This window comes from Cherax quadricarinatus, chromosome 39 (genome assembly GCF_038502225.1).
Source record: "Cherax quadricarinatus isolate ZL_2023a chromosome 39, ASM3850222v1, whole genome shotgun sequence".
Lineage (NCBI taxonomy): Eukaryota > Metazoa > Arthropoda > Malacostraca > Decapoda > Parastacidae > Cherax > Cherax quadricarinatus.
In genome coordinates, this window is record NC_091330.1 from 20989603 (window position 1) to 21006744 (window position 17142).

Genomic DNA, 17142 nt, shown 5'->3' on the forward strand with positions numbered 1-17142 from the left:
GTCGGAGTTTTTGATGATGATGATGATGCTGGAGGAGGAGGAGGAGGAGGAGGAGGAACCAAGTCCACCCCTGACAGTGACATGATAAGATGAGATAACATCTGATAAGAGCTGACTTTTCATGAGCATACACGAGGGTGGGGGAGGGTGCAGCTGATAAGTAAAGATTAGAAGTAACATTTGATGAGCATCGCCCTCCTTTGTTTTCGCTGGTACACAAACATTTCTGTCTATTTGTCTGTCTGTCAAGCTCACTGTCTATCTGTCTAGCTCTCTGTCTCAGAGAGAGCCACAAGGCTGCGTCATCACGTTTACTCACATCTTCAAGCAGAGTATAGCACTTTGTCTGGATTTTTTGGGTTATCCTAGGTAATTTATACTATGTATACTTGCATTTATGTGTACCTGTGAGACAGAGATAGATAAAGACAGATTGAAAGAGATAGACAGAGACAGATAGAGAAAGGCAGAGACAGACAAATAGACAGAGACAAATAGACAGAGACAGATAGAGACAGAGACAGATAGACAGATATCGACAGACCCTAACTTGGGGTTAACATCACTTTCCTCTTAAAAGAAGAGTGTCAATATGACATTACATCAGTGAATCCTTGGTGTTTGCCACACTGTTTGCTCTAGCTGGGGCTCAATTTAACTGGCGCTCCCACAAGGTACTAAGTGGTCCCAGATTTTTTTTAATACTGTGCACAGTGTTAAGACCCATTTTATGCTGACCAGGCATCTCAAGCCAATCGTGCCAAATTTGAAGGCAAGGAAAATTAAAAGGTACATACACATTTCGCTACGCGTAAGAACGTACATATTTTTTTTTTTTTTTTTTTTTTTTTTTTTTTTTCAACAAGTCGGCCGTCTCCCACCGAGGCAGGGTGACCCAAAAAAGAAAGAAAATCCCCAAAAAGAAAATACTTTCATCATCATTCAACACTTTCACCACACTCGCACATTATCACTGTTTTTGCAGAGGTGCTCAGAATACAACAGTCTAAAAGCATACACATATAAAGATACACAACATATCCCTCCAAACTGCCAATATCCCAAACCCCTCCTTTAAAGTGCAGGCATTGTACTTCCCATTTCCAGGACTCAAGTCCGACTATATGAAAATAACCGGTTTCCCTGAATCCCTTCACTAAATATTACCCTGCTCACACTCCAACAGATCGTCAGGTCCCAAGTACCATTCGTCTCCATTCACTCCTATCTAACACGCTCACGCACGCTTGCTGGAAGTCCAAGCCCCTTACCCACAAAACCTCCTTTACCCCCTCTCTCCAACCCTTTCGAGGACGACCCCTACCCCGCCTTCCTTCCCCTATAGATTTATATGCTTTCCATGTCATTCTACTGTGATCCATTCTCTCTAAATGACCAAACCACCTCAACAACCCCTCTTCTGCCCTCTGACTAATACTTTTATTAACTCCACACCTTCTCCTAATTTCCACACTCCGAATTTTCTGCATAATATTTACACCACACATTGCCCTTAAACAGGACATCTCCGCTGCCTCCAACCGTCTCCTCGCTGCTGCATTTACCACCCAAGCTTCACACCCATATAAGAGTGTTGGTACTACTATACTTTCATACATTCCCTTCTTTGCCTCCATAGATAACGTTTTTTGACTCCACATATACCTCAACGCACCACTCACCTTTTTTCCCTCATCAATTCTATGATTAACCTCATCCTTCATAAATCCATCCGCCGACACGTCAACTCCCAAGTATCTGAAAACATTCACTTCTTCCATACTTCTCCTCCCCAATTTGATATCCAATTTTTCTTTATCTAAATCATTTGACACCCTCATCACCTTACTCTTTTCTATGTTCACTTTCAACTTTCTACCTTTACACACATTCCCAAACTCATCCACTAACCTTTGCAATTTTTCTTTAGAATCTCCCATAAGCACAGTATCATCAGCAAAAAGTAACTGTGTCAATTCCCATTTTGAATTTGATTCCCCATAATTTAATCCCACCCCTCTCCCAAACACCCTAGCATTTACTTCCTTTACAACCCCATCTATAAATATATTAAACAACCATGGTGACATTACACATCCCTGTCTAAGACCTACTTTTACTGGGAAGTAGTCTCCCTCTCTTCTACACACCCTAACCTGAGCCTCACTATCCTCATAAAAACTCTTTACAGCATTTAATAACTTACCACCTATTCCATATACTTGCAACATCTGCCACATTGCTCCTCTATCCACTCTATCATATGCCTTTTCTAAATCCATAAATGCAATAAAAACTTCCCTATCTTTATCTAAATACTGTTCACATATATGCTTCAATGTAAACACCTGATCTACACATCCCCTACCCACTCTAAAACCTCCTTGCTCATCCGCAATCCTACATTCTGTCTTACCTCTAATTCTTTCAATTATAACCCTACCGTACACTTTTCCTGGTATACTCAGTAAGCTTATTCCTCTATAATTTTTACAGTCTCTTTTGTCCCCTTTCCCTTTATATAAAGGGACTATACATGCTCTCTGCCAATCCCTAGGTACCTTCCCCTCTTTCATACATTTATTAAACAAAAGTACCAACCACTCCAACACTATATCCCCCCCTGCTTTTAACATTTCTGTCATGATCCCATCAGTTCCAGCTGCTTTACCCCCTTTCATTTTACGTAATGCCTCACGTACCTCCCCCACACTTACATTCTGCTCTTCTTCACTCCTAAAAGATGGTATACCTCCCTGACCAGTGCATGAAATTACTGCCTCTGTTTCTTCCTTAACATTTAAAAGTTCCTCAAAATATTCTCGCCATCTACCCAATACCTCCATCTCCCCATCTACTAACTCCCCTACTCTGTTTTTAACTGACAAATCCATATTTTCGTACATATATATATATATATATATATATATATATATATATATATATATATATATATATATATATATATATATATATATATATATATATATATATATATATATATATATATATATATATATATATATATATATATATATATATATATATATATATATATATATATATATATATATATATATATATATATATATATATATATATATATATATATATATACACATACATTTGGACCTGTTTAGGGGCTAAACACCATAAAGCATGAACTATAAAATACTGTATGCTGTCATAACTACACAATAATTCCAGTTATGTTGGAAGCTGAGCATACCTGTCCAATCCTGAACCTGAGGTTGTGAGAGAAGTAAGTAATGACGAGGATCACCTGGTCAGCCTCCTCTTCAAATAAGTCCAGTAGGAGCTCTGCATAACACTCAGCTTCTGAATGTAGGAAGATGATGGCTCTTGGCTGTTGGTATGGATGTCAACATTTATTGCATAAACAAAAACAACAATGCAAAGAAGGATAATAAGTATTAGTTACATTTGATGAAGTGCACATCGAATACAGTTTTGCAAGATAATATATTGGTGAATAGAAAGTTAAAGAGATAACTTCTGAACATACATGTTTTTAGATGAGTTAGTGATACATTAGATCCTTATGTAGTGGTAGTTATAGTAGGAAGAATGCAAGGAGAATGTTTCCTATGCACATCACCTGGAAGTGTATGAAATAAGAGAACAAAATAATCACCATGCCCAAAGTAGATAGCAACACTGAGCATAAACTTGGCTTTCCTATAGGCCACACAGTAGAATAATAAAGCCAACCCTTTCCAAATTCAACATAGGAGTCTCAACCATAACATCAAGCCCCATTAAAAACCTTGTCAGTCAAAAATTCACTTGCTTGAACCATAGTGACACAGGAGTCTAGACCTCAGCAAGAATGGTGGGAAGCTGGGAAAGACACTACTCATGGTTTGGCATATATAGCAGGGAGGTACAGGTCATGGCTCAATGAGTGGACTGATAATTAACATTTTAAAAATTTACAAAGTATGAATTTCTTTTGGCTTCACTTTTTCAATAGTGTTAAGACAATTTTGTGCAGTCTAATTATAGTCTAACTGTCAGTCTATTGTAGCTCCTGAGAGAGTACCTTTTCATGGTTTTATAATGTTGTTGCCTCGTCCTTTGTTAGTGCATCACACACTACTGTTGCTGACAGCTGTTGAGGCTTGTCATTTCTGCACACACTCCTGTATATTTACTAGCAGGTTGGTAAAATAACATCTCTGTTAGATAGGAAATCCCTAATTCAACAGTAAGTGGTGTAACAATTTCCATCATGCAGGTATATCCTAATATAGTACTTTTATAAGCAACCATTTCAGCTATATACAGAGGAAATGTTTTGGAGAACAAACTGTATGAAAGAAAACATCAGCGTATACTGAAAGTTTGTAAAATCTAAGTGTCATCTTAAGTGTTCCATGACAGAAAGAAAAAATTACCATTCCTGTCAGTATGAAAGTGAAAAAAGACAACTTCAGAGAGGAGCTTCATCAAGATGTTTTGCATGTGGAACTGATTTCTTCAATCTTCTTACCCTTGTGATGGAGGACTGATCAAGTGTGCAGGAAATAGTCAGCTCTGTGTCAATGCGACGGTAGTTTCCCTTCAGTTGGTACTTGACTTCTGACTTAGGGATGCCCTTAACCTGTCTGAAGTATCTGAGGAGGGCACCTCCACCGCTTGCATCCTTCTCTAACACTACCCGCACCTCGTTTTTCGTCTTATCTGTCTGCCAGGTCGCTTCTGCAAGTTGCATTACATTACATTTATTTATTTACATGCATGCATACATACTGCTTTGGTAGGAGACAACCAGCATGTTAAAAAAGCCATACATAGTCAAAGTCAAAGCAAAATTTATTTCTTTGCAAAGGTTACAATGCGTGAGCATGTTAGATATGAGCAACTTAGGACTTGACATGCTGTTGGAGTGTGAGCAAGGTAACATTTATGAAGAGATTTAGGGAAACCAGCAGGCCAGACTTGAGTCCTGGAGATGGGAAGTACAGTGCCTGCACTCTGAATGTGTTAATGTTGCAGTTTTATAAGTGTAGTGTAAGTGCACCTCTGGCAAGATAGTGATAGAGTGAATGATGAAAGTTTTTCTTTTTCGGGCCACCCTACCTTGGTGGGAGATGGCCGTTGTGTTAATAAAATAAAATAAAATAATTAAGTACAAAGAAAGCCACTATCATGCCAGGGCATTTTGGGCAGGCTAATCTTACTACTTAAAGGCTACTTAACCCTTAAACTGTCCAAACATACATCTATGTTCACTTGCCCAGCACTCCGAATATTTTGAAAAAAGAAAAAAAGAAATTTTTTTTTTTTTTTAAATGAAGAGGACATTATCCTACACATTATAATATAAAAAAAAAATTATGATCAATGCTTACCAAGATATAAGCCTATGAAGTTGGTGCTGGATGCTCACTTGATGGCAACATCAAGTCCTGCCGCTTGCAGAAGTGTTGCCGACATAACTTTTTTTCTCGTTTTTAATTTATATAATTTTTATGTTCTAATAATAACAATTTACAGTAGTTCTTGTGATTTCATTGCCAATCTTTGGTCTGACACTAATATTAGGTAATGAAATAGTACTCAGTCCCAAACACACTGACAGGTGAACATATTCACCTGCCTTGGTCAGTTACTATTATCTAGAAATATACAGAAAGTATTTATTTGTCTTAGCAATGTTTTAGACATGCTGGAGTATATATGAAACTCCTTGAAGCATGATATTAAGACAAGTGTCAATAAACTGCTCACAGTGCAGCAGTGGAGTGACATTTGATGAATGTGCACTGCTCCAGGAAACTCTGGCTTTATTTGTTTTCACAGTTACACACAAACATGTGTGTCTGTCAGACATGTGTATAGCACTCTGCCTGGAATTTTTGGGTTATCCTAGGTAATTTACACTGTATAATAATATACTTATGCATACCTATGATAGACAGAGACAGATACAGAGACAGTGAGTGAGTGAGTGAGTGAGTGAGTGAGTGAGTGAGTGAGTGAGTGAGTGAGTGAGTGAGTGAGTGAGTGAGTGAGTGAGTGAGTGAGCGAGTGAGTGAGTCAGCGAGTGAGTCAGTCAGCAAGTGAGTCAGTCAGTGAGTGAGTCAGTCAGTCAGTCGGTCAGTTGGCCAGCCGGCCAGCCGGCCAGCCAGCCTGCTGAATACGTATTACACATGTTCTAGAACCTTTTCTCTTTACATAGTGCACAGGTTATAGGACATTCTGGCAGGATACACTACCAGTTGTATCAGAAATGAAAGGATGTTGCACAAATGTTGCACATGGGTTATTATCAAAGTTTCTGATATTTCCTTGACCACTTGTGGCCACATCCATCTCAAAACCACTAAACTCTGGGTCAACATCACTTTCCTTTTAAAAGGGGAGTGTTAATATGACATGACATCAGTGAATCCCTGGTGTTTGCCATGCTATTTGCTCTAGCTGGTGCTCAATTAAACTGGTGCTCCCACAAGGTACTAAGTGGTCCCAAATTTTTTTAATACTGCATACACTGAGTGTTAAGACCCATTCTATACTGACCAGGCATCTCAGGCCAATTGTGCTAAATTTGGAGACAGAAAAATAAAACGCAGATCTATGTTTGGAGCGCTAGCGATACAAACGTAGATCTACACTTGGACAGTTTAACGATTAATTAAGTCTAGACAGGTTAAGAGTGGTTAATTTTTAAAAATTCATTATTTTATCTTATTTCTACTGTGAGGTAATCAAAAGTTTTAAAGATAAAGATTAATAGTCTTGGTGTAGCACATAACTAATAACAATATTACAAGAAGTACAATTAATACTGGTGCAACAGTATTATTTTAAATGTGTGTTAATGTTTTAATAAATTAGGTCATAAAATATTTGAGAGAGTTGCTTCAAACTATTAGATGATTTAGCATAGTGTTGGTTTGGTTAATATTGAGAGATGAGATCATTTTTAAGTATAGCAATAAATTTGTTTGTAGGCAGGGGACATTTTGCCGGTTTGGGTAACGAATTCCAAATCTTCAGGACCTTTCTGTGCATTGCATTTTTGCAAAGTGCAAGACGGACACAAAGGATGTCAAAGAGTGTTTTATTTCTCGTGTTATGCCAGTGTGTTCTGCTGTAGATATCAAGGAGAAGTTTGAGCAGAAGATTTATATTGGAGTTTAATGTTCTGTATACAGTGGACCCCCGCTTAACGATCACCTCCAAATGCGACCAATTATGTAAGTGTATTTATGTAAGTGCGTTTGTACGTGTATGTTTGGGGGTCTGAAATGGACTAATCTACTTCACAATATTCCTTATGGGAACAAATTCGGTCAGTACTGGCACCTGAACATACTACTGGAATTAAAAAAGTTCGTTAACCGGGGGTCCACTGTATATAGTAGGCACAATAAAATGAGTGTATATTTTGTATATTAAATAAGTTCAAGCTCTTGAAGAGTGGTAGGGTGTGCTGTGTGGCACAGGGGTTGGTGATCATCTGCACAGCAGCTTTTTGTTGAGTTATTAAAGGTTTAAGGTGATTGGCCGTGGTCGATCCCCTAGCACAAATACCAAAGGTGAGGTAAGGGTATATTAGAGAGTGGTATCAGAAATGAAAGGATGTTGCACATGGGTTATTATCAAAAGTACAGAGTGCAGTTTGGGGTACATAGTCCCAAATCTTTGGAGAGAATGCCTACTGCTTTGGAAACTTTCTTGGATATACACTGGATGTAGGCCTGAAATTTAAGGTTACAATCAAGGTGAAGACCTAGAAATTTACCCTTGGTGAGTCTTGTAATGGGGGAAACATGTATCAATATATTAAGCTGGATATTTAAGGTTCTGTTCCCAAACAGCATGAAGCAGGTTTTGTCTATGCTGAGAGAGAGTTTATTGGGCATCATCCATGTACCTATTTTTAGTAGACTGTTGTTTACAGTGTTTTTAAGTATAGCCGGGTTTGAGTGGGAGACAACGTAAGTACAGTGGACCCCCGATATTCGATGGCATCGGTATTTGATAAATCCGGTATTCGATGCATTATATCGCAAAAAATTTTCCTCGGTATTCGATACGATTCGTATGAGACGTGTCCACGTGTGGCCTGAACTGCCCAGTGTGTGTGCCACTGTTTACAAGCCAGCCAGTGTGCGCACATCTAAGGATATATTCGGTACATTCCATATTATCCATATTATTGCTGTGTTTGGTGCTTGTTTCTGCAAAATAAGTCACCATGGACCCCAAGAAAGCTTCTAGTGCCAACCCTTTGAGAAAAAAGTCGCTAATGACTTATGAAATGAAGAAAGAGATACAGTGGTCCCTCGTTTTTTGTAATTAATCCGTTCCTGGAGCCGTTACTATAAACGAAATTTACGATTTGCGAATCAATTTTCCCCATAAGAAATAATGTAAATACAATTAATCTGTTCCTGACACCCAGAAGTATTAAAACAAAAAAAATTTTTACATGAAATATACATGTAGTACATAAACAATACAATATGATGAATGAAACATTAACAGCATAACACTTACCTTTATTGGAGATTCTTCTTAGTGTATAGGAGACTGGAGGAGGAGAGAGATTGGATTGTTTACAGTTTGGAAGGGGAATCCCCTTCCAGCAACACCTCAGGTACCAATTGCTTCTCTGGGGTTGCTTCTCTTCTCTGTTTCTTAATGCCACTAGGACCACCTTGAGACTCACTCTAGTCCTGTCTCGCAAAGTAACTGTGGAGAGAGCTCTGTTTCTGGCATCTCTTTAACACTTCCCTAAAATGGCCCAAGACTTTGTCACTGTACATATTTCTCACCTTCTTTACCACAGGTTTGGCACTAGGAGCTTTCTTTGGAGCCATGGCAGCTTATTTAATACTTGCAAGCAATAAAATGAGTGGAATATTATGAAATATTTCGTAGGAGCACTTGAGAGGACCTTCACTCACTGGTAAACAATGCCAGACTGGCTGGGTAAGGAGGCCGCCCCGGCTCACACCGTGCATACGCGTCCCGGACGAACTACTATTCGCGAGTCAGCCTATGAAAAGCGAGTCCATGTTTATACGAAAATACCCCTAAGATTGGCAAAATTTACGATTGTCGAAAACTACGAAAAGCGAGGGACCACTGTAATTGCAAAGTACGAAAGTGGAGTGCGTGTGTCGGAGCTGGTTAGGTTGTATATTAAACCCCAATCAACCATCTCTACTATAGTGACAAGGAAAACGGCAATCAAGGAAGCTGTTCTTGCAAAAGGTGCAACTGTGATTACGAAACAGCGACTGCAAGTGTTAGAAAATGCTGAGAGATTGTTATTGGTGTGGATAAATGAAAACAGATAGCAGGAGATAGCATCTCTCAAGCGATCATTTGTGAAAAGGCTAGGCAGTTGCATGACAATTTGGAAAAGAAATTGCCTGCAACTAGTGGTGATGTGAGTGAATTTAAGGCCAGCAAAGGTTGGTTTGAGAGATTTAAGAATCGTAGTGGCATACATAGTGTGATTAGGCATGGTGAGGCTGCCAGTTCGGACCAAAAAGCAGCTGAAAAATATGTGAAGGAATTCAAGGATTACATAGACAGTGAAGGACTGAAACCTGAACAAGTGTTTAATTGCGACGAAACAGGCCTGTTTTGGAAGAAAATGCCAAGCAGGACCTACATTACTCAGGAGGAAAAGGCACTCCCAGAACATAAGCCTATGAAAGACAGGCTTACTCTTCTCATGTGTGCCAATGCTAGTGGTGATTGCAAAGTGAAGCCTTTATTAGTGTATCACTCTGAAACTCCCAGAGCGTTCAGGCAAAAGAATATCCTCAAGGCTAATTTGTGTGTGCTGTGGAGGGCAAACAGTAAGGCATGGGTCACTAGGGACTTTTTCTATGACTGGTTACACCAAGCATTTGCCCCCAATGTGAAAAATTACCTAACTGAAAAGAAATTAGACCTTAAGTGCCTCCTGGTATTAGACAATGCCCCTAGTCATCCTACAGACTTGGCAGAGCGACTTTCTGGGGACATGAGCTTCATTAAGGTCAAGTTTTTGCCTCCTAATACCACTCCTCTCCTGCAGCCCATGGACCAGCAGGTCATTTCCAACTTCAAGAAACTGTACACAAAAGCTATGTTTCAAAAGTGCTTTGTAGTGACCACAGAAACTCAACTGGCTCTAAAAGACTTTTGGAAGGATCACTTTAATATCCTCAATTGTATAAACCTTATAGGTACGGTTTGGGAGGGAGTGACTAAGAGGACCTTGAACTCTGCTTGGAAAAAACTGTGGCCAGAATGTGTAGACAAAAGGGATTTTGAAGGATTTGAGGCTAACCCTGAGAATCCTATGCCAGTTGAGGAATCCATTGTGGCATTGGGAAAGTCCTTGGGGTTGGAGGTTAGTGGGGAGGATGTGGAAGAGTTGGTGGAGGAGGACAGTGAAGAACTAACCACTGATGAGCTGATAGATCATCTTCAACAGTAAGAGGCCACACTTGAGGAAACTGCTTCGGAGGAGGGGATAGATAAATTGAAGAAGTTGCCTACTTCAAAGATTAAGGAAATGTGTGCAATGTGGCTTAAAATGCAAACCTTTTTTGATGACAATCACCCTAACACAGCTATTGCAAGCCGTGCTGGTGACTATTACACTAACAATGTTGTGAAACACTTTAGGAATGTCATAAAGGAACGGGAGGTACAGGCCACTATGGACAGATATGTTGTGCGACAGAAATCCAGTGACTCTGAAGCTGGTCCTAGTGGCATTAAAAGAAGAAGGGAAGTAACCCCGGAAAAGGACTTGCTACCTCAAGTCCTAATGGAAAGGGATTCCCCTACTAAGCACTAACACCTCTCCCCTCCTCCCATCCCATCAATCATCACCAGATCTTCATTAAAGGTAAGTGTCAATTATTTTATTGTTATTGTAATTATTCTATTGCATTAAACTTAATATTTCATGTAGTAAATTTTTTTTTTCATACTTTTGGGTGTCTTGCACGGATTAATTTGATTTCCATTATTTCTTATGAGGAAAATTGATTCGGTTTTCGATATTATCGGTATTCGATGAGCTCTCAGGAACAGATTAATATCGAATACTGGGGGTCCACTGTAGTGTCATCTGCAAACAGGACTGGTTTAAAGAGTTGAGACACATTGGGGAGGTCATTGATGTAAATGAGAAAGAGTAGTGGGCCAAGGACACTACCCTGGGGCACTCCAACAACTACAGGCTGAGTAATGGAGGTAATGCCATTTGAGTATACATACTGGTGTCTATTGCTCTGACATATCCTCTGACACAGTAATGTTCTGGTTTTAGGTGCACAAGATTGTGGTTCACTGTATCAAATGGTTTCCCTAGGTTTATGAAAAGCCTCAGAGGATATTCATTTTTTCGATGGCTGTATATACTAGTTCGAGCATTTGTATAATAGCATCATTCATACTTTTTTTTTTTTCCTAAACCCAAACTGGCAGGGGTTTAGCATGTTGTGTATTACTGTTTACCTGGAGAGAGTTCCGGGGGTCAACGCCCCCACGGCCTGGTATGTGACCAGGCCTCATGGTGGATCAGAGCCTGATCAACCAGGCTGTTACTGCTGGCTGCACACAATCCAACGTACGGGCCACAGCCCGGCTGGTCAGGTACCGACTTTAGGGGCTTGTCCAGTGCCTGCTTGAAGACAGCCAGGGGTCTATTGGTAATCCCCCCCTATGTATGCTGGGCAGCAGTTGAACAGTCTTGGGCCCCTGACACTTATTGTGTTGTCTCTTAACCCTTTCAGGGTCCAAGGCCAAAATCTGAAGTCACGCACCAGTGTCCAAGAATTTAAAAAAAAAAAAATTTGTTATTTTTTCTTATGAAATCGTAGAGAATCTTTTTGTGAAGGTAATAAAACAAAAAGTACGAAATTTGGTGGAAAATTGACGAAATTATGCTCTCGCGAATTTTGATGTCTCAGCGATATTTACGAATCGGCGATTTTGCTGACTTTGACTCCCATTTTAGGCCAATTACATTATTCCAATCAACCAAATTCTTAGCTATTTCACTAGTGTTACTTCTATTCTATCGATTGAGCACAAGAAATCGCCAAGTCAACTGTTTCAACTACAAAATAAAGTGATCGGAAATTGTTAATTTGGCCAATTTAACACAAAGTTCAAAATATTCCAATTTCAAAATAGGCTCCAGAATAAACAATGTAGGTATTCCTGGAACTAAACTAACATTTCCTCTGTTCATTAGTTACATTTTGAGGCTTTACAAATAAATTCCATTTTGATTTTTTATTCACATAATGAATTTTTATTCACACCAAAAAATAGAAGATTTACTGTTATGCAATACTGTAATAATTATATAAATATCATCACCATATTTGTGAATGTATATTAGACCCACCAGCTGACGTGTATTAGATGTGTGAGGTCGTTTGTTTACTCTTGAATATCGGCAAAAATTTAACATTTCCTCTACTTTGAGCTCAGTTTCAAGCCATTTTCAGTGTTAAAACCAATCAAAATCATCTCTATTTCTGTAATATGTCTTCCATTCTATCAAATGAGACCAAGAAATTGCAAATACAACTATAAAAAACATACGAAAAAACACTGCAAAATCGCTGTTTTAATCGAAAAATCATGATTTCATTTTTTTTCTCTCATTATACACAGTGTGCTGCAGGATCTGTTTTATGTGGTGCACATATACCACATAGATGTATTCTCTCATATCTAGGCCCAAATGTACCACTCACAGTTTATCAGAGTGAGCTGAGCTCATGGCGTAGATCTACGGTTTGGACACTCACCGTAAAGCTGTAGATCTACGGGACGGACCCTGAAAGGGTTAATGTGCTAGTGATACCCCTGCTTTTCATTGGAGGGATGTTGCATCATCTGCCGAGTCTTTTGCTTTCGTAGTGAGTGATTTTCGTGTGCAAGTTTGGTACTAGTCCCTCTAGGATTTTCCAGGTGTATATAATCATGTATCTCTCCCTCCTGCATTTCAGAGAATACAGGTTCAGGAACTTCAAGCGCTCCCAGTAATTGAGGTGTTTTATCTCCGTTATGCGTGCCGTGAAGGTTCTCTGTACATTTTCTAGGTCAGCAATTTCACCTGCCTTGAAAGGTGCTGTTAGTGTGCAGCAATATTCCAGCCTAGATAGAACAAGCAACCTGAAGAGAGTCATGGGCTTGGCATCCCTAGTTCTGAAGGTTCTCATCATCCATCCTGTCATTTTTCTAGCAGATGCGATTGATGCAATGTTATGGTCCTTGAAGGTGAGATCCTCCAACATGATCACTCCCAGGTCTTTGATATTGGTTTTTCGCTCTATTTTGTTGTTTAGGTAAGACACATATGCAATAGTTAGGTATCTTTATTATGGAATTTGTTTCGCACTCTAATGAAGTTTTAATTTCCTCATGTTTACCATATCGGAGTAATTGAAATTTCTCATCATTGAACTTCATATTGTTTTCTGCAGCCCACTGAAAGATTTGGTTGATGTCTGCCTGGAGCCTTGCAGTGTCTGCAATGGAAGACACTGTCATGCAGATTCGGGTGTCATCTGCAAAGGAAGACATGGTGCTGTGGCTGACATCCTTGTCTATGTCAGATATGAGGATGAGAAACAAGATGGGAGTGAGTACTGTGCCTTGTGGAACAGAGCTTTTCAAAGTAGCCGCCTCAGACTTTACTCTGTTGGCTACTACTCTTCGCGTTCTGTTTGTGAGGAAATTATAGATCCATCTACCAACTTTTCCTGTTATTCCTTTAGCACGCATTTTGTGTGCTATTACGCCATGGTCACACTTGTCGAAGGCTTTTGCAAAGTCTGTATATATTACATCTGCATTCGTTTTGTCTTCTAGTGCATCTAGAACCTTGTCGTAGTGATCCAGTAGTTGGGACAGACAGTAGCGACCTGCTCTAAACCCATGTTGCCCTGGGTTGTGTAATTGATGGGTATCTAGATGAGTGGCGATCTTGATTCTTAGGACCCTTTCAAAGATTTTTATGATATGGGATGTTAGTGCTATCGGTCTGTAGTTCTTTGCTATTGATTTACTGCCCACTTTGTGGGGTGGGGCTATGTCTGTTGTTTTTAATAACTGTGGGACGACCCCAGTGTCCATGCTCCCTCTCCATAGGATGGTAAAAGCACGGGATAGGGACTTCTTGCAGTTCTTGATGAACACGGAGTTCCATGAGTCTGGCCCTGGGCAGAGTGCATGGGCATGTCATTTATCACCTGTTCGAAGTCATTGGTGTCAGGATAACATCAGATAGGCTTGTGTTTACCAAATTCTGTGGCTCTCTCATAAAAAATTCATTTAGATCTTTGACTCTCAGTCTGATTAGCGGCTTGCTAAAAACTGAGTCATATTGGGACTTGAGTAGCTCACTCATTTCCTTGCTGTCATCTGTGTAAGACCCATCTTGTTTAAGTAGGGGCCCAATACTGGATGTTGTTCTCGACTCAGATTTGGCATAAGAAAAGAAATACTCTGGGTTTCTTTCAATTTCATTTATGGCTTTTAGTTCTTCCCACGATTCCTGACTCCTATAACATTCCTTTAGCTTTAGTTCAATGTTTGCTATTTCTCTGACCAGTGTCTCCCTACACATTTCAGATATATTGGTCTCTTTTAGCCACTCTGTTATTCTTTTCTGTCGCCTGTAAAGGGAGCGCCTGTCTCTTTCTATTTTACATCTACTCCTCCTCTTTCTTAAAGGAATAAGCCTTGAGCATACATCGAGTGCCACAGAGTTAATCTGTTCTAGGCATAAGTTGGGGTCTGTGTTGCTTTGTCAATCTTCCCAGCTTATATCGTTTAGGACTTGGTTTACTTGGCCCAACTTTATGTTCTTGTTATTGAAGTTGAATTGTGTGAAGGCTCCTCGTGACTGATCTCATTTTGTCGGTCTGAGGCTCCGCACATACATGTCTGAACCTCAATTATGTTGTGATCTGAGTATAATGTTTTTGATATGGTGACATTTCGTATCAGATCATCATTGTTAGTGAAGATGAGGTCCAGTGTATTCTCCAGTCTAGTAGGCTCTATTATTTGCTGGTTTAAGTTGAATTTTGTGCAGTGATTTAAAGCTCGTGTGTGAGTTCTGGTCTGAGCTGCCTCCTGGTGTTATCACTGCAATAACATTATTTGCTACATTCCTCCATTTTAGGTGTCTCAAGTTGAAATCCCCCAGGAGCAAGATGTTGGGGGCAGGAGCTGGCAGATTTTCCAGACAGTGGTCAATTTTCAACAGCTGTTTCTGGAATTGTTGGGACGTTGCATTCTGAGGCTTGTAGACTACCACAATGACTAGGTTTTGGTTCTCAATCTTTACTGCTAAAAGTTCCACTACATCATTTGAGGCATTATTGTTCTGAAGATTTTAGAAACACACATACACACACACACACAAAAAAAAAAAAAACAGTAAACAGGTGATATCATAATATGCAAAATAACTACAGTGAAAAAGTGAAATTCCAAGCACTTTTGTTATTTTTCACATTATCAAGAAATAAAAAATAATGGAACAGAAGACTTACAAGGCTGGGATATCCCCTCACATATGACCTCACACATGACTCAATACACTGAGGATGGGAGTGTAGTGAGGATTTGATCAGGTCACATGTCAAGTAAAATTTTATGAGTGACATGTCAGGCACAGACAAAATTCCTCACAAACTCTATTCATTATAAATAAATCTTATTCATATAAACTTATATTCATATTAAAAATCAGTACTATCTTTTATGAAGCTTCATTTGATTATATTTCGCACAACTATGGACCTGCTTGATACAACCTTCTCACCCTTTTCAAAATCAACTGGGTGGATAAACTCTCTCATATGAATAAACAGAGCATTAGACTTAACTAGTTCTGAGGTTATACTTCAGTTGTTGTAATCTTAGTTCAAGGCTTTTTCCAGTTTGACCATAATAACTAGACCCCTGACACCACATACAGGTGAGTAAGCATGCATGGAAAAACTTCAGAGGGCAAAGGACAGATGAGAACTGAGAAGTGAGCAGATTGGCCAGAGATGAATATGCTAGGGTGAGGAGGGAGACTGAACAACAATTTGAGAATGACATAGCAGTAAAGGTTAACCCTTTCAGGGTCCGTCCCGTAGATCTACGGCTTTACGTTCAGGGTCCAAACCGTAGATCTACGCCATGAGCTCAGCTCACTCTGATAAACTGTGAGTGGTACATTTGGGCCTAGATATGAGAGAATACATCTATGTGGTATGTGTGCACCACATAAAACAGATCCTGCAGCACACTGTGTATAATGAGAGAAAAAAAATGAAATCATGATTTTTCGATTAAAACAGCAACTTTGCAGTGTTTTTTCGTATGTTTTTTATAGTTGTATTTGCGATTTCTTGGTCTCATTTGATAGAATGGAAGACATATTATAGAAATAGAGATGATTTTGATTGGTTTTAGCATTGGAAATGGCTTGAAACTGAGCTCAAAGTAGCGGAAATGTTAAATTTTTGCCGATATTCAGGAGTAAACAAACGACCTCAAACGTCTAATACACGTCAGCTGGTGGGTCTAATATACATTCACAAATATGGTGATGATATTTATACAATTATTACAGTATTGCATAACAGTAAATCTTCTATTTTTTGGTGTAAATAAAAATTCATTATGTGAATAAAAAATCAAAATGGAATTTATTTGTAAAGCCTCAAAACATAACTAATGAACAGAGGAAATGTTAGTTTAGTGCCAGGAATGCCTACATTGTTCATTCTGGACCCTATTTTGAAATTGGAATATTTTGAACTTTGTGTTAAATTGGCCAAATTAACAATTTCCGATCACTTTATTTTGTAGTTGAAACAGTTGACTTGGCGATTTCTTGTGCTCAATCGATAGAATAGAAGTAATACTAGTGAAATAGCTAAGAATTTGGTTGATTGGAATAATGTAATTGGCCTAAAATCGGAGTCAAAGTCGGCAAAATCGCCGATTCGTAAATATCGCTGACACATCAAAATTCGCGAGGGCATAATTTCGTCAATTTTCCACCAAATTTCGTACTTTTTGTTTTATTACCTTCACAAAAAGATTCTCTACGATTTCATAAGAAAAAAT

At 39.1% G+C, this 17142-nt stretch overlaps 1 protein-coding gene across 5 annotated transcripts in view; it reads right to left on the reverse strand.

Moving 5' to 3' along the window:
- Window positions 1-17142, reverse strand: part of LOC128696388 (uncharacterized) — an 853106-nt gene that overhangs the window by 291394 nt on the left and 544570 nt on the right. For all 5 annotated transcript variants that reach the window (XR_011392932.1, XR_011392933.1, XM_070092516.1 and 2 more), the window contains 2 exons: window positions 4514-4722; window positions 3230-3367 (listed from right to left, as the gene is read on the reverse strand). Coding sequence is in view for 3 of the 5 variants with exons in the window: in XM_070092516.1 (XP_069948617.1) it covers window positions 3230-3367; window positions 4514-4722 (347 nt within the window). In the remaining 2 variants the exon portion in view is untranslated. The remainder of the gene's footprint in view (window positions 1-3229; window positions 3368-4513; window positions 4723-17142) is intronic.